The sequence below is a fragment of the Stegodyphus dumicola genome, chromosome 7, assembly GCF_044657685.1.
Source record: "Stegodyphus dumicola isolate Sdum_Otavi_A_Nest chromosome 7, ASM4465768v1".
Classification (NCBI taxonomy): domain Eukaryota; kingdom Metazoa; phylum Arthropoda; class Arachnida; order Araneae; family Eresidae; genus Stegodyphus; species Stegodyphus dumicola.
In genome coordinates this window covers 27,863,920-27,890,811 of record NC_140774.1, presented here as the reverse complement: position 1 = coordinate 27,890,811, position 26,892 = coordinate 27,863,920, and the positions used below count along the sequence as shown (strand labels likewise).

General features: G+C 33.4%; 1 protein-coding gene across 2 annotated transcripts in view; it reads right to left on the bottom strand.

The window, feature by feature from the left end:
• LOC118185496 (putative ammonium transporter 3) overlaps window positions 1–26,892 on the bottom strand; it is a 115,260-nt gene that overhangs the window by 38,594 nt on the left and 49,774 nt on the right. For both annotated transcript variants that reach the window (XM_035355360.2, XM_035355361.2), the window contains exons 2-4: window positions 25,412–25,567; window positions 12,073–12,261; window positions 8,615–8,822 (exon numbers count right to left, since the gene is read on the bottom strand). In XM_035355360.2, coding sequence (XP_035211251.1) covers window positions 8,615–8,822; window positions 12,073–12,261; window positions 25,412–25,567 — 553 coding nt within the window. The remainder of the gene's footprint in view (window positions 1–8,614; window positions 8,823–12,072; window positions 12,262–25,411; window positions 25,568–26,892) is intronic.

The window sequence follows — 26,892 nt, the reverse complement described above, 5'->3', positions numbered from 1 at the left end:
GTATGAAAGCAACAGAACATTTATTGGTATTTTAGCTTGAGTATATACAACTAAACAGTGTAACAAAAACTTTGGCTTCGACTGCTCTCTTCTAAGAATACGATAGTCGTTCAGTTTTTTAAAAGTCGGATACTGGAGATTAAGAACCTGAATCCTGTGCTAACGTGCAGGAAATGAAAAAACAAAACTCACCATGAATAAGAACAGCAGTGCAGCAGGTTGAATCAGATTTACAGCATTCTGTATATTATTTGCTAAAGCTTTCTGTCTAAACTTAGATCTTTGGTCATTGTTTAAATTAACCAAATTTGCATTTCTAGTGTTGTTGGCGAAAAAAGTCAAAGTAAAGAAAAACTGAATCAAGAAATAAGGTGTTACTTTAAATAAATCTTATTAATTGCAATATTGTCCAGGTATAAGGTATAAGGTATTTCTCCCGCCTTCGTGGTGTAGTGGTCAGCACACTCGGTGGCGTATTCGAGAGGTCCGTGGTTCGAATCCTGGCGAGGGCATTGATCATTTTTCACATCTCTTGTTTTGAAATAACCTAATGACTCTACAACCTTTATAAAATAACTCATTTTAATTTTATTTTTTCGTAATAGTGAAGCAAACAAATTACGAAGTCTCCTTTTCTTTGGCAGCATCAAATGTACGAAACTTCTAAGAACTTAAGTGAATTATCACTTTGTCTTGTAAAGTACCACAGAAACTGAAAAAAGGGTATGAAAGACCTTTTTATTGAACTCAAATTTAATAGGAGACACCATTCGGGCTTACAGAATAGTCAGCATTCATGGCTTAAATCGAAGGTAATAAACTCGAATTAACTAAGTAATTTTAAATTAAGTCAGTGGTTACACAGACAGAGAAACGCGCAAGTTGGATGATAAGCCTAATGGCGAGAACAACATAACGCCGCAGAATACAGCTCTCAGGAGAATCAAATTAGCAATGCGGCCTTCAGCAGGCGAAACACGCTCTGAATTCTACCCTCTAAAATTGCCCTTTAAATGCTATCTCCTTTTTACTCATTTGAATGCATGCGAGCTTATTTACATTCTAGCAGGTAAAGTGGAAGCGAGAAGGACAGGAAAGCAAATTAACATTAAATAACTGGTTGGTAAACCTAAATGAAACTTTTAAAATATTTCCTTGATAGACTAGAAGAGTAACACGCTAATGTGACAATCAAAATCGTAAAAAACAATTATTAAATTATTTTTGCCGATAGATGGCGTTACCTCCTCGCACTTGGTACTACCAGAGGGTATAAAAATCCGTTCAGTGGTTGCTTTCCATTATTTGAAGTTCAGATTTTGAGGGTAATGTGCATTTCCCCCTCGCTCCCTATTTTAACTTCGCTAATATTTCTTTATGCTTGATCAGACAGCCTGGCTCAGTAAAAGTAGGCGGCCAGTGCAACTCTGATTAAAAATCTAGTTATAACCACGTGCAGTGCTGATAAGCACCACGTGTTTCTGTGATTCCTATTTTCTTTCTATGTATTTCTTTCTCCTGATGAGTAGGGACCTTTAGCTGCCCTCGAAATCGATTGAGTGTTTCATTATACCTACGCTAAATATAAGGTTGTTTTTTACGATTTTGATTTCCTTGATAGTCGGGAGTAGGTGAAATTGCGTTATTGATTGTGAGCAAAATAATTATTTTCTGTGGCTTACTACAGTGCTGCAGAACTTTATATAGAAAAAGAACTACTTTCAAAATTAGATTAAAAAACTTTAGTTTAGCGTAAATTTTGAATACATTTTTATGAATTTTGAGGGCAATCAGAAGCATGCCCCTTTTCTTCAGAAGCATTTGTTTGTTCAGGAGGTTTTCAGGGACATTTTCGCCCTAATTAAAAATTTTGCATTGGCTTAGTTCTTTTCCAATTTAACTGTTTTCAATTTTTCATCATAATAGTTTAAATATTTCAAATTTAATGCAAACTAGACTTTTTTCTCTTGCTAAATGTAATATCTTCAAGTCGAAATGTAAAAAGCATCGATAAAAATATTACTCATAGATTCATTTTATTGTATGTACGAATAACGAAATAAAAAAGAGTAAAAAAAGCTATTTTTTTTTCTTTCATGATGTTTAAATAAGAATTGTAGAGCTAAAGCCAGAGTCTTACGATGTCTCTCTAAGAAACATCGTTTTCCAACGTTACTATTGTATTTCTAAGCCGAGTACAGAATAAACACTTTTATATAGCTTTGAATCGCTGATGCCTTTACACATGTTTACGAAAAATGCGAATTTTTCTTCCAAGTTCTTTGCAGAAAAACATGTTATGCGGAAAAACTTACAAAAGTTGTAATCGAAAAGAAGATGTATATTTTTTATAAAACTTGACTTTAGGGTACGAAGACCTTTCTAGTATGGGTGAATGGTCTGTTTACACTTTTTACTAAAATGTGCATTTTAGATAAATGGCTTTTTTAGATTGTAAAAATTTTACACGAAATACTCTCTTAAGTTAAAGTATGGATCCTTACATAGTCCTAATCTTATAATTTTTTACCATGCAATTAATGATAAAGATTTCTTAGAAAAAAAGTGGCTTCAACGAAGGAAAATGTGTATTTTATGGTATCAATCGCCCTTTAACATTGGTTTAGAAGTCGGTATGGGCGTGTATTGAGAATACGGCAAAGCACACTAGGGCTATCTGCCTAAGGGGAGGGATGCCTTTCGTGGAGGACTTTCTAAGGGAAACTGGCTCGTATACACGTTACACATGGGGAAAACCACGAAAACGCCCATGCAGCCAGCCCGTTCGCGGGATTCGAACCTCGGACCGAACTACAGTGTTCAGCGATTTTACCGCTCGGCCGCTGGTGGGCCCGGTATGGGCGAAACCTGTCCAGATGTTAAGATCTGGAATTAATATGAATATTTTAAATATACTGGTTACATTTGTCACATTCCAAGAAGTGGCAGCCGTACTGTAAGTAATGAGATTGTTGACTTTCTCTTGAATTGGATAGAGGACGTATGTCGACCTCAGTGGGAGTACTTGACAAGACGAGAGAATGATAAATATTGGATACGTATTAATTTAACCACCTTAGTAGAAGTACATTTCTGACATCTTACGTCCAGTGGTTGTGCCCTGCGTTCGATGGCTCCAAATCCCATATTCCAACAAGATAATGCAAGACCACATGTTGCACGTCGTGTTCTGACCTTCCTCGATACACAGGGTATTCGATTGCTGCCCTGGCCTTCACGGCCTCCAGATCTGTCACCCAGTGAAAACATCTGGTCATGGATTGCTGAGGGACTGGCCCGTCAACCCTTTCCAGCTAATACAATTGATAAAGTGTGGCATAGACTTGAAGCAGCATGGAATGAATTGCCCGTTTCTGTCATTTGCGCCCAGTTTCACTTCCATACCCAATGGGGTAAGGGTCGTTTTAGCTGCCAGGGATGGCAGCTGTTTCTATTAATTTTTTACCCCTGTACACCTCCAAAATGCTTACAAATTTAATCACTTTGTCTTCATGCCATACTGTTTACGTGCAATAAAGATGTTTTTTGTATTTGCTCTCCCTCATGGTGTTGCAATCTTAATGGCCAGCAGTGCAACTACCAAATGTTGCTTTTAAGTATTTCCCATTTTTCACCATCAGCTTATAGATCAGGTCTATGAATTTTATTTTGCCAGAAGAGGATTTTCCTTAACGGAATTTTAATTCTTAACAACAAATAATAATTCTTCATCGAGGTGTTTTCAAAATAAAACTAGATGCTAGAAATCGATGAATTATCATTAATTACGCATTGTCTTTAACATAACTTTCAACTCTAATACTTCATTGCTTATCAGATTAACAGAGTGAATCAGTATGCTTTAGGCAATAGGAGCCAGTTTGCCAGGCTTTAGAGCTTTGGATTGTAAATATCAAACCCATATTCTAATAAAATATGACAAGCAGATGTAGTTTAATGCGTTAATCTCTTTATTTTGTAAACTTTAAATTGAAGTAACAATAAATATTTTAGTGTTTGTTGTCATCAGTTTGTGTTGCAAGATGAAGTGAAAATTCATTCATCAATATAGTAACGTAGTTCACAATGAAAAGAAAATTAATTTAGAATTAGGCAAAAAAAAAAATCAACCAAATTCGAAATGTACGAGTCCACCAGTGGCCGTGTGGCAAAGTCACTGACTTGACTGAGATTCACTGACTGTTAGTTCGACCTGGGCTCTGTTGTAGGCGAACAGGCTGGCTACATAGGCGTTTTCGTGGTTTCCCTATGCGTAACGTGAATGAGCCAGTTCCCCTTAGAAAGTCCTGCATGAAGGCATTCCCCATTTTTGACAGATAACCCTAGTGTGTTTTATCGTAATCAAATAAACCAAACCATCTACAAAACGCTATGGATTTTGAAGGCGGTCAGAAATAGAGACACACTTTTTCAAGAAATAAAAATTACTTTAGCTCCTGAAGAAAAGGAAATTTCATGAAGAGCAGGACATTTTCCCCCTAATTTTGCAGGTTAAGCTTAGCTTAATTTAAATAGTTATGCAGCTTTATTATACTTGTTATGGTAAATGCTGAACAGAAATTTTCATAAAAATTCTGCGCAGAAAGTTTTAATTTATATTGCGCTTTATTTTATTTTGACACTTCCTCTGATCAGGTGGTCCTGAACAGTAATCAGTATTTCTAATAATAACAAGTTAATAATATTCATTATGCTTATGTTGTGAACTTGAAAGATAAGGATTTATCCTGCTGCTGTGTTTGAGCCCCGCTTTCAAGTGGTTCAAAATATTAAAGGCAACATTTTAAAATTCATCATTTCTTTATAGATAAGTGCACGTGAAAAACATATTGATATCTCAAGCATTTATTTAGTAAAGACTTCAAAAGCTAATTACTTTTCTTCGGAACATGCTTCATATCTACTTCATAAATTCTTAATCTATTTTTTAAGCTAAAAAAGATAAAATCCAGTGAACGGTGATATTATTTGACTATGTAATTTCGCTGCGAATCATCTGGTGTCGATTTTCATAATATTTTAATATTCCCATTAAACATATTAGGAGACTTTGAAGGACGATAAATTTTATCTTTCAACAAAGATGAAACGAGGTGTAAGATATGATAAATAGAAATATTTATGTTAATTAAGAAATTAGTTCAGAAACCTCCTTTTCAAATGTATGTCTTGGACATTATGAGAATTTACTGGAAGAATAAAATATGAGGAAATCGAACAATATTTATAACTTAAATAAGAAAGCAATCATGCGTTAAAAATTACTTTTGATAGAATAAGGTATAATACAGAATGAGAAAATCGTGACCATGTTTTAACAATGTTGATTGCAGAGCGAAATCGGGTAAAATACTTTGTGGGAAAATTTTTTTTTAAATCTAGTGTTTTTTTTGTCTAATCAGTTCAGTACCACATAAATAACAGTTACGTAATGAAATTACTTAAGATGGAATTTACATAAATAATAATTACTTAAATGTTAATGCAACAAAATATATATTAAAATCATATAATAATTTATGGAAAGAAGCTTGCAGAATCCGGAAACCAAGAATACGGAGCAACTTTCTGAGGCCGTACAATATAATTTTAACCATATAAATCTGTGTGTTTGTGAAGCATCGGTGACTCACACGGCTCCGAACAATACAAAACTTATGATTCCCATTCGATGCACGCGGCTTCTGTGACTGACTGACTACTAAGTAAGGCCACTGTGAAAAGGCATGCCCATGGTGGCAGTCAAGTTGTTAAGATTAAACTCAGTTTGATTTAAAACTAGTTTAAATTTTACCTTAAAAGACGAATTTTCTTCCTAAGTGTTTTATTATTATTTTAATAGCAGTTTACCAAATAGATCTAAAAATGTATTGAGCTCGAAGAACAGAAGAAGTTAATGGATACAAATTTACTTCTGTTTCTCATGGAAATAATAGACAACAGGAATTCAATTTTGTTGCAGTTCATAGTATAAATTATTTCAATACCTAAGTCAGTGAATTTCACGAAATACTACCATATACTCAGAAGCAAAGGGAAATGCACCCATTGGTGGGAAGTATCGCTTAATTTGGAAATAAGCCGGAGAGTTTCTTTAAGGCCAATCCAGTCCTCGTTAGCTTAGATTTTTATTTCTATTTTAAAAATCTTTTTATTTACATATACTAATAGAGTGCACAAAGGAGAAGGAATATACAGAGTCCGTAAGAAAAAGTATATGCACACTTTAGCAGATGGTAGTGGCTTTGAAGTTCAACTTACTTATTGTTGCAAATATGACGTTGTGTATGCTCAACACATGTTCGTATTTTTATGATAGTAATATGTGTCGCATGCCACATGATAGTGAATCAAAATGGCCTTCAGGGACTTTGAAGGAAATAGTGTAATGCAGAAAATCAAAATACTGAAATTCCTTCATCAAGAAATTACAACTGCATATGCCGTAGACACACTGACCATTATGGTTCAAACAACCGCCCGCTGTTGTGTCATGTGTCTGCTTGCTAATGGCTTTATATAGTTTGACAATTTCGACACGCTACGTAATTTTGCAAGTGTAGATTCAGGAAAATTGTCTTAAATCTACCCTAGCTCATGACAGGTATGATTATTTTAAGTTAGGTACTAATACACAATAATGAATTTTCTTTCACAAGTTCGGTATTAATACACAATAATGAATTTAAATGTATACACATCTTTTAATAGACCTGCAAGGATTTGTTGTATTATAACCAATTATTTTTAGTTTTTTTCATTTCTCTCCTGATTTCAGTTTTCTGCCGGAATTTAAATTTTGTTATGAAGTAGATGCAAATACTAAACGTGTTTTAGAAGCAATATTTAATTGTGTGTCAAGAAATCAAAAGGGTGGTAGCAGCGGACTTAGTTCCGATGTCTACGTTGCGAGTTTAAAATTAATTCTCTAGGTCGGTGTTCGACACCTTCAGTTTATACTAATATTTCTCGGCTCGGCTTTGATGTGTGCAGCCGATTTAGCGTTAGTTAACCCTTTCTACGTCCTCTCCTGTCCGCAAAATTCCCCCCGCCCCAGCGGACGTCTGTTTTTCGTAGCGTGTAATGTTGTTTTTTCTGTACATCATAATTTTCCATACATGACTTTCGTAGTGGATGAATGCCAATGAATATTAAGTAAAATTATAAGGAAATAGAGCATAATGAAAAAATAATAAGATCTCTGCTTATTTCTAACAGCAGGATAATTTGATAACATCTGATCCAGGCGGTCCACTCCTCCCATTTTGTTGTTGTAATCTTTTACAATTATTGGTTTTTTTACAGTTCTTTTCCGTGTTCCAACATCAATCATCGAGTTATTATGGACTGTACTCATCAACGTATATCCTTCTTGTTTTTCCAATTCACAACCGCATTTTTTTCTCTTTTTCTGAGTAGACGTTGAAGCCATCTCTCACTGTCTTATATATTATGTAAAATAGCGCTAATATACATAAAAAACGGGGCGAATTCAATTAGAAATAGAATGCCTGATTAGTACTGCACTCTATAGAGGTATTAGAACAAACAAAAATAAAGCTCAAACAAGTAAACATTTAGAAAGCATTTTAAACCTTTAAAAGTTTTAAAATGTAGAAGAACGCTTGTAGCGCGTTATGGCCGCCCTGCGGAAGTTTCATTTAAACGCACTAGACGTGTTACGAACGACGAAGAGGTTAAGCTAAGGAGTCAAGCTTAATTTACTTGTGATTTGTTACATTCTTATTTTTCTGTTAATTTACGTAGCCACAAGTGGTGGTGATTCGTGAGCACAAAGTGCGTGCAATGTTCTTTTATTTTAAAATAAAAGGTTATTTTAAAACATTCTTCTTAAGTTTATTTTCAAAAAGACATATCGAGAATTCGCTACTACGTCTTCCACATAGGGTCAAAGATTGTATGTTACCAAAGAATACCCATAGACTCTATAGGCCATGTAATAAAGATTTTAAACGTTAGCAAAAATGTGTTACTTAAATTACATCTTATTGTGTGAACTATGAAATAATTAAAATTTTGACATAAAATTTCAAATCTGATTTAGTGAAGCCAATGAAAATGGCTCGTTATTTATTGCAAAGCATTTTAAGAATCTCTAAATACTATTTTGTGTAATATTTCGTTCAATTTAAAGGAATAACCGATTTAAAATATAAGATGAAAGAGTGATCAATAAAATTGCGCTATTTTAATGACCTATGTAATATTTGTTAAAGCGTATAAAGTTACTATTATGCAACGTAAAGGTAACAAAAGGTGTGGATTTTCTGTTAGAATATATATATATCTTTATTATTTGTTACGTTAAATAATTTTTCAATTACGTTTTTTACAAACAATGTTAAAATCCCATAATATTATTCTTATTCTCCAGTCCAGTCTATATCTGCAGTTTCCATTTCATTTAAAAAGTGGGATTTAATAAATATGTTTAATGGACAGGTAAATATGTTTAATGGCTCAGTGTGAGATTAAATCCATATCTCCATTGCGCGCTCAATTAATGATAAAACACAATTTAAATTACACCGATAATTACATTAAAGACAGGCATTAATTTTGCTTTGCTTACCATAGCATGAACATCCCCACCAAGGCGTTGGTTGGAGAGCCTAGAGACAAGTTGACTGCATTGCCATTGTCATAACGCCCCAGACGAGGCTTGAGCATAATGGCCGCCACCAGGGCAGACGCTCCTCCCACAAGATGAACTGCGGAGCAGCCTGCTATGTCTACTACATTCAGTGCTCTCAGAAAGCCCCGGCTAGTCCAGACCCACCCTGCAAAAACAAAGCAAAAAATAACACAGAAGTCAATAGCATTGTTCTTATTTCTGAATCCACCCAAGAGCTTTTAGTATGCAATGAAGGATCGCATCATTATGTATGGAGAATGATTTCTAGGCAATAAAATAAAACTTTGATTAATTTATCCAAAACACTATCAAACACCGCTGCTGCGAACCCGGCTTTTAACAAATTTCGGGATATAACGAACACAATTTTTGATCCCGTTCAATAGACTGAAAAATACTCTATAACTATTGGCAAACATCTAAATTTATAAAAACCGGATATAATAAAATTCATGGATATCTTGGACGGAAAAAGTTTTAAACTGTGTAATTTCTGCGATATTCAAACGAAAATTTACTAATCCCAAAACTTATCCTCTTTAGGTTATTAAAAATAACGTAAAACACCCTTAGGTCATTGTTTTTTTTATGTACACTCACACCTTTCTCTGTGTTCAAAATAAGCTGCTAAGAGAGGCGGATGTAACACTGAGCTTTTGGAAAACCAGAGAATACAATAAACATATTTGAGGAGATTCTATTGTGTCAGGTAACACTGAGCTTTTGGAAAACCAGAGAACACAATAAATATATTTGAGGAGATTCTATTGTGTCAGGTATTAAACCAAAGAATCATTGATCCAATGAGACAAAGAGCTTGAATCGGTTTTTTTGGCTGAGCTGTCAGACAAGAGTCTCTTCAAAGTTGATGCTTATTCGTAATTGTCAGTACCTATTTTAAACAGAAATTGTAGAGGCGAGTCTAATGACTTGCTAATTGTTAACGTATGGCGAAACTAAAAAACCAACAAGTTTAGAAATTGTACGCAATAGTAAATGCAATAAACTTTCAGTATATATATTTTTTACATTAAAGTTTTTTGAGAGATGTGACAATTTTTTGCCGTGTGATTGATTACTCAATTTTAAAAATATTTTGTGAGATCATCCCTTTTTTTAAAGGATCGGATATAGCAAACCACATTTTCGGTTCCTCGAAGTTCGTTTTAGCGGTGTTTGGTTGTATAAATAAAAGAGATTATATTCAAAATAAGGAGGAGTTGCCTAAATCTATTCTGTTGATGTCCGTGTGCTTTCAGTTTTCCAGTTGGTCAGATTGGAAACTTAGTTCAATTGCCTAAACCTCGTTTACCTGTAGGTGATATATGAAAGAGTTAGAAGATGTTAAAAGGATTAACAATTAAGCGTGGGAAATTATGTATATATTTTTAGTTAAAACGAAATGAATTTTTGTAATATACGCAAGAAAATAATTTACATTTGAAATGAAAATCTGCGTTTTCATGAATATGAGGTACATTCAGTGGCGCATTTCTAACAAGAGGTCTACGATGGATAGGCCGAACCCAATGGAATGTAGGTTCTGCCTTTAGCCATCAGAAATGAAGGTTACACGTGACTTCAAGCCTCAGTATGAACTCACTCGTACTGATGCTGCGGCTAAAATGACTGTAGGGTTCCTCACTCTAATCTTGCTAAATGTAATGTTGAGGAACCTAGTGAACTACTAAGCGAATAATCGCTTAAGTCCAAGAACAGAAAGTAAATTCAAGAAGGATTAATTACCGTTTATTTGCTCAAAGATATCACAGATGGGCCCTTTCTCAGGGCGTACAGAAAAGCCTCTACTTAAGTACAAAACGTAAGAAATAAGAACTAACTAATGACTAACTAAAATGATTTAGCCGAAACTAACACAATTCTAAACTAGTTGGCGCGTAATATTAACTTAGCCAGCGAAGATATCAAAAGGTACGTAATACGGCCAAGCGTAGTAACAGTTAGAGAGATGCAGGTAAAACGCAAACGCATGCTATTTAGGAATCCTAAATCTCTCTCCTGAAGTCCTTGCAACTTTGCCTTAACTACTTTCCACTTCTCATTTGCATTTAACGCGATTCTAAAACCTCATTCTGGTAAGCAATTGCAAATTGAAGCTAGAAGAGATAGGCCATAAACTTAAAATAACTGTTATAAAATTTAAATAAACCTTACATGATCTTACCTAATATTAGTAAACTGAGATGGCTAGACATAATAATATATTATGCTTATAATGGTCTTCACCTCAAAGGAGGTTCTTCGTCACTTAAGAATGATTTTAAGTTCTACATTCGGAAATAAGAAGAAAAGCAAATGAATACGACAATCTATTTATATGAAATTATCATATTTTCCTATGCAGACGGTCGTGATATATATAGCCAGCACATTTAGATAGCAATTAGGAGATCCATGATTCGAATCCCAGAAAGGATTACATCTCTCATTTCTCGGCTTCAGAAAGAAAATACTGTCTACAATGGCGTGTGAACAAAAGTAAGGAAGATAATAACTCGTCGCTAGTTAGATCTGGAGTACTCGTACCTCTCGCAAGTCCAGAACAATAGAGGTGATTGTAACAAAGAAATTTGCCTTTGTGTTAGACTTCTGATTTGTTTAAGTAAAATTAAACGTTTTACGCAAGTATTCTTCGAATGTTTTTCAATTAAGTAAATAGTTTCTCACTAAAGAGTATTTTTATTCATTTCTCTTGCATAATTTGCAAAACTAGCGCTGGAAAATTGTCAGAACTGTATGTCTTTTACCACATTCATATAACCGGAAAGAAAAAATCTTAAACTTCCTAGGATTCTGTGAAAACTAAATATTTCTATAATAAAAGTATTTATATAAATAAGAAATGTAACTCATGTTTTTAGCTTCCCATTTCATTGACATAAAAGGAAACTGTATGGAAAAATTTAAATAATTTTCGAATTTGGGAGTTGCTGTCTTCATACATTGTTTATACGCTATAAATCCCCGATGGAAAAATTAATAAAAAATATCTCTGACAGCTCTGAACGTGAAGTGCTAAATCTTTTTTGTGGAATAAATTTGGCAATGAAAAACGTTTTTAAATTTGTCTTAAAGATGCATATAAAAATTTATATTTTTATTTCACTTTTTGTCATACAACGTAAATTGTCTTAGGTTGAAAGCTATTTTAACGGATTCATTTCGCAAACTGCAATCATGATTTTACGAACAACTGGATAAGATTAAAAATAGTCTTCGAGTCATTTTGAAACACTCCGCATAAATTAAAGAGTAAGTCATCTTGACACCAAGTTTAATATACTGATTAAATATAAAATATAGTTTATTAATCTAGACAGCAATTATAACACTTCACCTTTAAACCTTTATAAACAACAAATTAGTCTACCCACCTGCTGGCAGAGAAAAGATGACTGTGTTGAAGAAAGAAAAGAGACAATAAGCCAAGAAATTGCACCTCTCTGCCATAGCTCCCGAAACGATGGTGGTCGCCGTGGTTGCGAAAGACAACTGGAAAATATAAGTAGAAAACACTACTCCCATTTCTGCTTCAGATGCATCCAGGAAGAAACCACCGACACCTGAAGAAAAAAGATAATTTTATTCGTAGAGTTAATTCTTATTTAGTCACTCATTTTTATCATTCGCGTCTTTCGTTATACTAAACAGTATAACATACAGTTGAAATAAAACTATTTTTTTCTGAATTGTAGATATAACTGCTATCTGTAATTTAATAAATAAAAGTAAAGAGGTATTGTTTCATGTACATGCGTTGTCCATATATCTTGCAACATTTAGTCTGATTTGTGGGCGTTAATGAATAAGCCAAAAGTCTTGATTAATAGTAACTTTCTTGGTGACAAGTTACTGATCATGTCTAATACATTGAGTGTTACTATCCTAATTGGATATTTTAAAATATTTACTCGAAAAGAATACAAAGAATGATGGTTAAAAACCATAAAGAGCGCCATGTATTTGTTTTTCGTGGCAAAGCCTCTTGTCATAGAGGCAATCGTCCGGAAGAGTGTTTGGCCAGAAATAAAATGCATTTTATCTCCCCACCGCTTAATCGTTGGACGTAGCTCCATGTCACCATTTCCTTTCCCAAAATCTAGGGAAACTTTGAAAAGGAAATTGAAATATGAATTAAAATCGTTATCTCGATGATGCACTTACAATTGTAAGTGTTGTTGATGTGACTCGGTGTTAGTTTCTACAAGACATGACACATCGATGCTAAAACAATCAACGTTATGGCCTTCCATGGCCGTAAGCATTCTTTCGCAGAATAGTTCTATCTTCAGCCTCCTGTTTTGACCGCGACGTAACATTTTTCACTATGCTTCCCGCTACGACAACTGAGTGATATTTCCTTTTCAATGCCTCAGACCGTCTAGTTACTCGCGCATGATTATATAAGCAATTAAATTCTGTGTTTCAAACATTCTGTATCAATATGTGCTCGTAAAGGTGAAAATTAAAACACAAGAGTTCTTTACATTCATTTCTTCTAGATTATTTTATGGAAAGAATGGGTATGTATATATATCATACAAAATATGTACAAGTTAATCAAGTGTTTGTGTAAACGGTCAGCAGCAGACTTTGGTATTTAATTATTTGAAAGATTAAAAATTATACTCAAGTTTTAACAGATGAAGCAAAGGATAATTTAAATGGTATGTGATTAAGAATCTAATTAAATAAATAAAATTATGAATTAAATTATATATGATTAAATTATGTATAATTAATTATTAATTAAATTATATATGATGGATTATATAAATTATATAAGATTAAGAATCAACTGCATTAATGTTTTTGAAAAGAAAGGGTAATGCTTTTTCTTGAAACAGCGCAGCAAATGTTTTCATACCTAATCGCTTTCGCATAGAAATTAATTCCGATAAAATGCCTATTTTTATATTTTTGGCATTCATTAAGATTTACTCGAAGGAGAATTATGTAATTTCTCAGAATTACTATTTTGTAAACTATGAAAATTTCAATTTAGTGAGAATTTCTTAACACATAAACTTCTAAAATTCAATGATAAAACAATATATAAGGAATGATCAAAAGGTTTTCGTTTGAGGACGTCGCTGCAGTTTCGTTTGAGGACGTAGGCAAATCAGCGCTTCGCTGATGCGGGTGTATGAGCACGGACATCTTGGCATGAGATTATTGTGGCATTCGTCTATTTCCGAAGGATGTGCGGAAAATGTTCAATGGTGACGTTATTGCCAAATGCGTATCCCTCAAAATAAAAACGGGACCAAATTCCTGCTATTCTTTTTTGGCTGACGAAGGACAAAAACCTGTAGACATTAATTGGAGAATGAAGAATGTATATGGAGAAAGATGCATATCTAAAAACACTCTTGTGGAATGGTGTTCCATGCTTAGCGCTGCTCAGTTCAAAATGACACTCGATATGGGAAGCCCTCCACAGACTTCATTACAGGTAACAACAAGCGGGTAGTTGATGATGCGATTAGGGCGGAACGTCGCATATCTATTCGAACGTTCTGGAAAGATCTGAGCATAAGCTTCAGTAGCGTGCAACACATTATCCGGCAGAAGTTAGGCTATCGTAAGGTCTGCAACCAATGGATACCCTGAGCGTTGGATTCCGAACAAGAATTGAAGTGGATGGATGATTGCCTGAAGCACTTGATGCGTGCCAATGTTAAGGGCAGCACGTTCCTTAAACTCATTGTTGCAGGCAACGAAAACCTGAGTCAAAAGGGTTGACTTTGCACTGGTACTATCCTTCGTCACCTCTTTTCAACAAATTCAAGAGCCAGTAGTTTGTTGGAAAAGTGATGTTTACCCTGTTCTTTGATTTCCAGGGTCCATTGCTTATCGATTTCAAGGACTTACTTTCTCATTACTGGCGAACAATACTGCAGAACAAAGATATTATGATGTGCTATTAAGGCTAAATGTCTGGAAAATCTGTGGAATAGAATGATTCTGTTTCATGATAAATTACGTCCCCATATCTCAAATGTCGTAGAGCAGTACTTACACAAACTAAAGTGAGATATACTCGAGCATCCACCTTATCCTTATCCGCACAGTCCTGATCTCTCCACATACAATTTTCCAGCCTTCGACCCCTTGGAAAAGTTCTTGAAAGTTCGACGTTTTTGGAAGGAGAAATGCAGAAGACAGTTTCGGACTTCTTCAAGCAGCAGAAAATGTAGTTTTACCTAACAAGTATGTTCAACTTGATGACGAGGTCACATGATTATCTTAAACGCTCAAGGTTATTTTGCATGATTGGCATACCAAATATGTATTGAACCGCCTTCGAAAGGAAATTTTTTGACCACCTCTTAAAAATAATGTTGGCTATAGTTCTTTATTGCATGGCCGGAATGAATTTAAATATTTATCAATTAAAGAAAAGTTCTGAAGGTCTGAACAACTTTTTTAATAAAACTATTAGTATATTTCCCTAGAGTATTTACCCTAGAGTTACAACATCAACAAAATTTTAATATAATTAAAGCGCGAATGTAATTTGAACTAAATTGCGATATCACACAGAGATTTATTGCATTTTGCCCAGATAATTAACATATCGTGTGCAAGTGTGACTACAGGCCAACGCAAAGTATAAAATACTGATGGAATTTTTATCCCGTTTTGGATTACAGCTTATATCAAGCAAATTCGATTTAAACATAGTGGTTTATTTTGCATAAGTGCAGACTGCTGACAAGATTGTGAAAGTCAATATCTTTTAAACATTTTTTTAGTATAAAATCTTATTATTATATAGCAGCAACGATTTATGGAATAAATCTAATAAAAATTAAGATTTTAATGCTTTTCTGCCATACGTATTCTAGATAATATTGTTCTAGTCTAGATTCTTTGAAAATTAATTGAGTAAAATTATCTCTATATCGAAGAATAAACTATATGAGTTATTTTGCCAAAAGCTGTTTACTTGAATAAATGATTGTTTTTTTATATTTATAATAATTTGATGAAGACATCTTTAAAATTCAATTACAAAACGTTATTAACATAATAAGTTTGTGTACTAAAATAAAAAATATTGTTAAATGGCTACAAATCGAAGCATAAGCTTCACAGTGACTGTTAGGTTGTGTCACCAAATATAAAATATTATTAAGACCTGTTTAAAATTCGCACAAAATATAATGATTTATTTTTTTTGATGATGTGGAAAATATCGTCTTTCCGAAACTTTACGATCTAATTATCACTCTCAAATAAACCTTTTTAATATTTCAGCAGTTCAAAGGAAATATTCTGTTCCATTATTTCTTGTTCTTATTTTCGCTTTGGGCTGTATAAGAGCTCTCACTTTCCATGAATAATAAAGAGCACCTACGCTAACAAGTTGTTGAAGTTGTTGCGGAAATTTCATCGCGTGTGACTGATAAAATATATGTAAAACCAGCGCGTGACTTACTTGTATAATTTTTCACTGTTTCCCGGCTGATACAAGAGAAATAATCGATAAAGGATATTAAACCAAATATGAAAATTCTGATTAATTTCTGGGAAGCAATAATTAACAACATAAGGTCACTTTTACGGGAGATTCTCAGGGTAGCTTGCTGACTTTGAAAACAGAAAGGTCAGTTGATAACTGATGAAGTAAGCGTTTATTCGCATGTTTTGCTCCCTCGCATAATTTTGCGCTAGCAGTTTTAGCATATAATTTAGAAATTTCTGATTTATAATGACAATAAAAAATATGATGTGGACACCACATAACTTCCTTGTACAGCCTGTTAAACGATGCACGCTTTTTGCTGAATTTCATTCAAACTTATTTAATGGAATTTAGTTGGAGATATATTTCTCATTCAATTAATTCAATTCTCAATTCGCATCAAGGCAAAGTACATAAAAAGTCAAAATATCTTCACTAAAAATTGATAAGCATAAAAATCATAAATCACCAAATACAGTTAAGCCAATTTAAAAAAAACAGTTTTTACAATTAAAATTAGTTTCTAAGCAAAAACAAGCAATTCGGTCGGGGGCAGGGGAGGCAAGAAGGCAGGTGTTTTTTCAGTGCACAAAACTGAAAGTTTACTTTTGGTCCCACTCGGAAAAAAGACACTGAAGGGGCTGAAAGTGACTTAATTCCCTTTTCCACTAAGTTTCAAATGTAAACAAATATGGCTGTTCCATTAGGCTTAACCGCACTTAAACAGCTTTTAAATTGTTAATAATTCTACAGCTATTGCATGCATATTTACTAAAGGTAGGAAACCTTAACCGGAACATAAGAACAAGATAATTCAATCATTTAAAGCAAAAAATGCACAATTTACCAAAATATAAGAATAAAAAACTGGGTATATATATATATATATATGTACATATATTTAATGATTTTAAATTGCGTAGATGAAGGCACTGGAACTTTTAACAGCTTAGAAACTGCGTAGATGACCAAGAATACCGTAGTGGGTTGAAGGTGGCAGAGTGGAAAGCATGATGAAGCAAGTTAGCACAACGTATCTTGAAAAATCACAATCTTTATTTTTTTGCGCATATCAAATCATCCTTTCTCAGACAAGATGTTTCCTAATTATATTCGAATACAGTAATTTGCATTTTTAAGTACGACGGCGTTTTAAGGAAGTAAGCGGCAGCAGTATACATAAAAAGCATCTTGCCAGCAGGAGAGCTTATGCGGAAAAGGGGAAGAGTTATAATACTTTCAGAGGAAGAAGGTTGGGAGTGGGAAAGTTTCAGTTCAGAGTTTTGGTTTACAATTAATTTGATTGGGCAAGAGGCATCTGCATTAAAACGTTACGTAAGATAGAAAAATCTGGAACCTGTGAGAAGAGATGGATTTAGGGGCAGATTACCAAATTTAGAATGTTAATTTTGAAGTTGCCAATTATTCTTTTGAAACAGCTATCATATTTTGTTATATCTTACATATATATATATATATATATATATATATATATGTAAGACTAGTTCTTTTGAAAACAAAACACAAACATGCCTAGTTACTTTCGCGCATTAAGCTGCAGAAAAATTATCATTAAAGACATAAAGTAAGAAATTTAGAACTAATATTTCACAAACACCAGAAATTGAAATTCATAATTAATAAATTTCAAATAATCATAGAAATGCAATAATAAATTAAAAAATTTTGAAAGCAAAACATTTCAAACAAGCGAAACCTCTCTTAAAAATTATGAAATTAAAAGACAATCTCAGTGTCACTTCATCAGGGGGAGGAACCTTGAAATTAATTGAAATCTCTCTTCTAGAGAAATCCTTGCTTTTCTGTATCCAGAATTAGCCGATGAACCATTTCAATCTATTTCAATTATAGTTAAAATAGTTCATCTCAAAATTCTAACCCTTCCCCAAAGCAAGCATCGTTAAATTTATTATTGCATTTCTATGATTATTTAAAATTTATTAATTATGAATTTCAGTTTCTGGTCTTTGTGAAATATTAGTTATAAATTTCTTACACGAAAGTTCAGCGTTATACGAGATACATATATACGTACGTACAAACGTCACGAAAAAAATCTCTTCTGAATTCATTTATATCCATTTTACAATCAGTTTTGGTGAAAAGAGTTCTTTATTCTGTCCTTAGGTACAGATGTCACTCAAAAACATCGTTAAATTGCATTCGACAGCGATCAAAATTGATATTTTCGATGAAATATGATACCCGAAAAGTTTCGCGATTACAATACTTCCTTTATTTCATACAAGATAGTAAAATGTACGTTTAAATAGAAAAGTATTAGTGTTTATAAAATAATATTTATGCGAGCTTTTTGAACGCCAGTAAATAAGGTATTCATTTACAGTAGATCAGATTAACTGATTTGTGTGGAATGCTAAGACTAAATTTCATACTGGGCTTTAAAATACAGAGCATTTCAGGCATTGCTATGTTTTCCAAGTGTCACTGAAAGAATATATTTGAAATGAAAAAGGCAATTCATTTTAAAATTGAAATTATTTAGAATTTTCTACCAGTGCATTGGCGCTCTTTTTACTTCCTAGTACGAAGTAAACGAAGTATTGTATTTCAGAAAAATTTCGGGCATCATATTTAAAGGGAAAATATATTTTGACCGCTCCCGAATCCATTTGAACAGTTTTTTTTTTGCATACCTTTTTCTCTGTACGTACCGATAGAATAAAAGATTATTTTTTCAGATGCATTTAGAACAGATTTTTCTTGTTTGTACGTACGCATACGCATACTTATGCATATATGTCCCATAACTCAAGAACGATTAGCCGTAGAACATTGAAATTTTGTGTATGGGACTGCTATGAAACTTAGTTGGGCCTCGTCCTTTTTTGTTGCAATCAGGAACACCATATATACCCATTTCTTGCCCGGCTCAGTGAACTCTTTCTTTATTCTCATATGATAAACTGTGCATTTTTTTTGCTTTAAAAGTGATTGGATTATGTTGTTCTTATGCTCTTATTAAGTTTTTTTATGCCTTTAGGTAATCTGAATGCAATAGTTGTAAAATTATCAGCAACTTAAAAGTGTAAGTTTTGCCAAGCCTAACGTGGTGGCTATTTGTTTACATTTGAAACTCTTAATTGTGCAATAAATTAAGTCAGTTCGATGTACCAACTTCAGTTTCTTTATTGCGCAGTTAATCTTAAATTTTTAAAGTTAGCTTTAAATTAACAGAAGTTAACTTCACAACCTTTTGCGTACCAAATGCTTTTGCTTTCTATTCTGTGGCAAAATTGCTTGTTTTGATTGTCTAATTTTAATAGCAACTTCTTTTAGCTGTATTTGGATTTAAAGGTTTCTGCGTTTTACAATGTTTAAGGAAAATATTTGAGTTTTATGTATTTTTGTCTTACCACAAAGTAAGAACTGATCTGATTGAATAAGATACACATCTCTAATGAAATTCAGGGAAATAAATGTAAAAGAAATGCAGCAAAAAATGTGCATAATTTGACGTGTCGTACAAGCAAGTCATGGGGTGTTCACATCAGACTTTTTTTGTAATAAATGTGGATAGTGAATCTCCAGGAATCATTTCAGTTATATCCTTCCATTTAACTGCCTATTCCTGTGTCTCTTTGAAAAAACTAATTTTGAGATTATGTGGTTACTAATTTTGAGATTATATGGTTACTAATTTTGAGATTATGTGGTTAACATATGTAAAGAATTTATTTTCCCACAACTTTTCACGATGAATTCGAACTCAAATACATCACACACATGGTTTTCTTACACATCGCTCATAAAGTAAGCTTGGCTACATTTGCACTGAATAGGGATACATTTTTAAAAATAACATTTGTATAAACATTAAATGTATGTGAAGAAAAATTTTTAATTTCTTTCTAAAATTTTAGATTATGTTAATAGCTAGTCTGTTACTGTGCATACGTAGAACATACTAGCAAATTTTGCGTAGAAATTCAATTTAATTAAAATCTTAAAAGCCACAGCTTTTGAGAACAACACTATTTATTTATCAATTTTTTTCTTCTCTTTTTTTCTTTTTTTTAGATTAAGAATGTAAAAATATTTGAAGAAAGGAAGTGCATATTTCAAGTAAAGAAGGAAGGTAAGTAAAGGAAGTAAGGAAAGGAAGTGTATTTGGAACTTATAAATAAGGAAGTGTATTTGGAAGTGTATATACAATTTTTTTTTCAAAATTTTCCGTTTCTTTCTTCTGAAAAATTAGCAAGCCCCATAGGCGGCCGGATTAGTAAAATCACTGAGCACTCGTAATTATCCCCTGGATTCGATAACAGGCAAACGGGCCGAATTCACGGCGTTTTCTTTATTTTCCTCATATGTATACGAGCCAGGTTCCCTTAGAAAGTCTTCGACGAAAGCATACTCTCCTTCTGCATTTCAGTATTATTTTGCTTGTAGATGACTGTATGACAGTTTTTACTTTCAACGAATCTTGATTAAATAATTCTAAATTTTGAATTTATTTTGTTTAATTATTTTTGTGCAAATATGTAAAATTTAATGTAAAAATTAGAAAAGGAAATATTTAGACAAAACTCAGAAAGACATGATCAATAATCCTCAAAAATTCTTTAATCCACCATGATTGTATGAATTATCAGAACTCGGCTGTTATTAAGAAAAGAAATAAATTAGTGCAGAAGCTGATGAGTCCCTTGTGTGATTTTAATGGATTTGTTTTAGCATTTTATGCATTTTAATTTCCAGCGTGTCACAGTTTATTAATCTTTACATCTGAATATACACAGAAATATTGAATTTTTAGTTTGACATAGCTGTGCACTATACTGACAAAAACAATCCCTTTTCTCCAGGCTTTCTTATCCTTGTCCAGTCCTTTACAAACCTTGTCCAGGCTTTCTTATCTTATCTAATCATTATTTCCTATCTTGTTCATTTGCGGTTTTGCAGCTGAAGATGGTGGTTCGGTAAAACCATTGAAACTAGTCCTGTGAAAATTTTGTAAATTAACGCTGATTTTTCTTGTTTGACTTCTGAATTAGTATTTATTCGGCGTGTTATTGTGTCTTAATTATAGAAGCTCCAAACAGGCTTATTTTTTGCTTTCTTTTTTGCACGTGGTGTGGCCGCCATTTTGTGATTGTAGGAGTTTCGGTGAGTACTGTTTTGCAATTTTCAAGTTATGTTTATGTTTTGTACATTTGGATATTGTGCTTTGCTTGTCTGATTTCATGCATTTTGCTTACAAAAGTTTTGTTTTCTATTCATTTCAGTGAGGGATTTTTCTGCTGTTTGTGTGTACTTTATTATTGCTCAGTTAATCTAGTTTGATTTTCTGCATTTTTTATCATGCCTTCATCCGTTAATCGTTTCACTAAATTACGCCTGAAACGGCAAAAATTCCTGAATCATCTTGACTTTTTACTTAAATGTAAATGTAAAAAATTGATCCCCAATTTTATTCAAATCAAATCTAATCAAAAACATTCGAGTCGCGTTTCAAGAATTCTGTTAAATTGCAAGCTTGCCTTACTTCGGTCCGTGATAAGGGATACATGTCAACAATTGTCCAAAATTGAACATGAACTCTATAAGCTTCATCTGGAACTCGCTAAATCATATCCAAAATTCACTGCCCTTGAACAAAAGTCTTGGTCTAGAACGGAGAATGCAGTTAACCGTCATAAAAACACCCTTGCAGTTAAATTCGAAAAACTTCTTTTACAGTCTTCCAGTTCAAGTAGTTTAAAAAATCTTCCCATTGTAAACATCAAGCCAATAGTTAATATTTCTAATGTTAGTCTTTCAGAAGAACAAGAGAGAATTCTAAAATATAATTTTAACTTCTCACAAACCTGTAAACCCTCGATTCCAAAGATTTTGGCTCCTATCGAAAAAGCTTTCAAGTTCAGTAAAGTTTCAGGTTCACAGAAAGAAATGATTAGGCATCTTATCGCTCATAATGTGAAATTCAATAATAAACCTTTGAAACCAAATCTAACTGCGAGAGAAAGAGCTACAATGCGCGAAATTCATTCTAACCCGGATATTATCATTTCAAAGGCCGACAAAGGTGGCCAGATAGTCGTCATGGATAAGAACACTTACATCGATGGTGTCACTAAACTCTTAAACGAAGGACCATATAATCCGATCCCTAAAGATCCTTCACCTTCAGACTTGTCCAAAATAAAAACTGCGATCAAATCTTCGCAAATCATTTCAAGCAACTTAAAACATTCGCTTATCCCATCTGTTGCGAATTGTTCCAGATTATATGCTCTTCCCAAAATTCATAAAAGTGGTGTTCCTTTCCGCCCTATTGTATCAAATTTAGGTACTGCCTCGTATCCATTAGCTAAATATTTAGTTTCTAGATTTTCCACTCTATTAGACAATAACATTTACACCATAAAAAATTCAATAGAGTTTGTAAAAAAGGTTAAAAACATTTCTCCTAGTAATTTATTCATGGTTTCTTTTGATGTAAAATCATTATTCACCAATGTCCCAGTGGAGGGTGCATTGAGATGTCTAGAAACCAGACTTCGCGAATTTCATTTCTCTTGCATCGAAATTGATGAGCTAATTTCTCTCACTCAACTCTGTTTGAAACAATCACATTTCGTTTTCCAAAATCAATATTACAAGCAAGCTGAGGGATTAGCCATGGGAAGCCCCCTCAGTCCTATCCTGGCTGATATCTACATGCATTATTATGAATCAAAATTGTTTGAAACTTTAAACTTCCCGGCATGGTTCCGCTACGTAGACGATACTTTTACTCTGTTTGAAGGTAATAAAGATAATTTAAATAAAGTTCTTTCAACAATTAATTCTGTTGATCCTGCTATTCAGTTCACTTTTGAACTTGAGACTTGCAATTCTCTTCCGTTTCTTGACATTCTGGTCACACGTAACACATCCAACTTCAGTACTGCAGTTTACCGTAAACCTTCATCGGTTTGCCTTCCACCACACTTTAAATCATGTTATCCGACTAAACAAAAGTTAGCTTCATTTTATTCCTATGTTTTCTGTGCTCTTTCAAGTTTGCTCCTCCAAATTAGCCCTTGATGAAGAACTAAATTATTTAAAATCAATAGCTATTGACAGGGGCTTTTCACCCAACATTATAAATCAAGCAGTTAAAAAATTCTCATCTCAACACACTAAAAGCCACACTCTTATTTTAGGAGATTATAAAAATTCTGTTGTCATTCCCTTCTTTCCATCAATTAGCTATAAAGTTGCACATATTTTGCAGAAATTTAACTTTCGGGTTGTTTATTCTCCCATCAATAAAATTCGGACTTCTATACTCAAGGACCCCATTCCGGATATGAATTCCTGGGGTATTTATAGGATTCCTTGCCAGTGTGGTTTAATTTACATTGGCCAAACTAAGAGAGCCTTAAAATTTCGCGTCAAAGAACATGAGGCATATGTTAGAAAAAAGGAAACACAGAAGTCTTCTGTTGCTGAACATTGTTGGTCCGAAAATCACACTTTCAATTTTTCTGCTGCTAAAATTATTCAAAAAACATCTTCCATTGGAGAACTGGAATTTCTAGAGGCATTTCACATTCATAAAAATCTTTCTGTTCTAGTTAACGATCCTAATTCCAATCCAAATTTTCCTTCGGCTTTTAGAGAAATTATGTTTTAGTTCTGGTTTCGCCAACAGATGGCGCCACTTGCTTATTCTTGTCCAGGCTTTCTTATCTTATCTAATCATTATTTCCTATCTTGTTCATTTGCGGTTTTGCAGCTGAAGATGGTGGTTCGGTAAAACCATTGAAACTAGTCCTGTGAAAATTTTGTAAATTAACGCTGATTTTTGTTGTTTGACTTCTGAATTAAACCTTTTCTCCTTTGATACCGGGTTTCTAGAAACCCACCCATACATATTCTGAAAGTTTATATTACAATTAGAAAACTGTGAAGTCTTAGGGGCAGAGGGACAAGCGTTTAGGAGCTATAGAACCCACAAAGTATCATTCAAGTATGTATAGATGGACATATTTCCGTAATGGCGTCTCTATTTCTTGTATGTTCATACATTGTCTGGTTGGGAAGTACCTGATGGTAAAGTCCTACAAAAAGAACTGGTACCTGAAGGATGTACGAAATAGATCCGATATTCATTTTTTTCAGACACTGCAAATGTTCGTTACATAACGGGCACAATCATTATCGAGACACAGGAGCATATTTGGCATCGCGATAGTTTTATTGCCCTGCAGGCCTTTTCACTATATAAACTCAGCACTCCTCGTTTTAAGAACTTGATTCAGTAAACTTTTTATAAGGGCGTGTACTTGGACGATGAACCTGGAATGTGGATTGCGCCAATGGCTCATCTCTCCGATTCATTGACAAATAATGAATGTACAAAGTGTGAGGTGTAAAATACGCCCATTGTGAACTGTCTTTCTGCCCGTCTCACTGTTTATTTGATGAATTGCATATTGATCGTCTTTTGTAATAGATTTTGTTTGAAGTCAATAGCAAGTCACATTTTCAATATCCCAGCGTATATTGTTTCATTTAAAGGATTTGTTTGATTGAGGTCCCCACCTTCTTACCATAATATTAGTTCATATAAACACGTGACGAGCGTTTTAGCGACTTTTGGCGTCATATTTCCATCACTTTTTGGATACTTTGTGGGCCCTATAGCTCCTAAACGCTTGTCCCTCTGAACCTAAGATTTTACAGTTTTCCTACTTGTGGCATAAGCTTTTAGAAAATAGATGGTTCTCCGGGAAATCTGTATCAAAGGATAGAAGGTTTACTTGTCAGTTCGATTTTGTAATACCTTTCTTTAGTTTAATGGAATTTAAAGCATTAGTTCTAAAGTTAAAATGCATTTAAAGATTTAGGAGGAATTTTGCTTATAGTGTAATTGAGTTTGTGAAAAAGAGTGTTTTTATGCTGAAAATATACATGCATAATTCGTAGTAACTACCAGTTATAGTAAGTTTGAAGTAATATTAGTATGAACCTAAAGATTATTGGAAATTAAGCTTCCCTTTGCATATGTTACCATTTTAACATTTTTATGACAGACAGGCATAATGTAGGCACACAATGAAACGCTGTCGAACGTTTCGAGAACGTATTAGAATTTAAAATTTTCCTTCATTATGATAAGCGTTGTACTCATTTAATATTTCATGCGATAAAGAGTACAGAACTGTGCATAAGCATAGCTTTATTTTATAAAACTTCAAAAATCTTACCTATGAAAAAATTCGATCCGTAGGCATCTCCAAATGAAAAAGCATAGCCGAAGAGCCAATAACCGAAGCCGCCGAAGATGACGTCAATGGCATTTTTCACCATGATGTTTACTTCGTTCTTCCTGCTGACGTAGCCTGACTCCAGCAAACCGAAACCTGAGAAACAATAACAAACTTGTGCTTAAAGACAGATATCACATATACATATTAAAAAATATGCAACGGCATTTCGTATTCGCGTCAAACACGCTTTACACAAATAATGCTTTTAAATTCTCGATTTTATAACGTAATATACAATATTGTTTAAAAATTTATTTTATTTTTGTGTTAAAAATTGTTTTTGTAAGAAGCAGAAACTGTTAATCTGCTACGTTTTTTCTTGAATTTGAATATGTACCACGATACAATCAATAGAGAGTTTTAGCAAGAGTATCGAAATTTGTGATTATTAGCTTAATCCGGAAATCTATGGTAATATCCTAAGTAGTAGTGTTAGATGTACGTTAGTACTTCTGATTCTGCGGTTTCAATTACACATAGTTCACGAGTTTTTTTAGCACAGAAGGGCTGTTAGTCTCGAAACGGCGTTTCGAAAGCGTTGAATCACTTTTCAAACTGTTGACACCAAATATTATCGATCTGTATTATATTTATAGAAATTAAATAATGGAGAATCTGCAGGAATGTATGTATGTTTCTAGAACTGTGAAAAACAATGGTACCTAGAGCCATCAAATTTTGAATGACGTAGTTCTCGACTCGAATATGGGCGCCAGAAAGCCTGAATTTTGAATTTGTTTTATTATCTATCTCATATTTTGTAAAACTTTAATGAATTTTTAATTAAAAACTCAACGATTTCAAAGGGACCAGTGGCAACACAGTGCGGAATACAGTGAGGCTGTCTATCGGAAATTCTAAAGATATGCTATTTTTAAATACTTTAAGCCCAAATGCTCTCGAAATGTGTTTGTGTGTGAATATATATATTAAAAAAAAGTCCCTTTAGGCGTAATATAAAATCTGAAATCTTTCAAAATTTTTTTTTCTTTCCCCCCCTCTTTTTTTTCCAAATATCAAGAGGACAGATATTTTTTAAATTCCAAAATCTTGTGAAAAGAGAAGTCGGGCTCCTAACATAGTCAAATATAGCAATCAAAGCATTTACCATGATAATCCAAATCATGAAATATTGCAGTATTTTAGCAGACACTCAGATCTCGGTGTTTTGAATCTCATGAAACGAGAAAAGATTTTAAGGTAAATTCGAAATAATAAGGTTTTTAACTTCTGATAAAGTTTAGAACAATATTTCATATAAAATTAACAGCAAAGTAAGCATATTGTTACAAATTTTGTATTTATTTAGCTATTTTTAGTAGAATTTGTAATTACAATTGTGTTATATTTCCGTTCAATGCAGCACGAGACTTATTTGAAGAGAAAGCTACGCCGGAAAAATTAAAATACAGGAACAT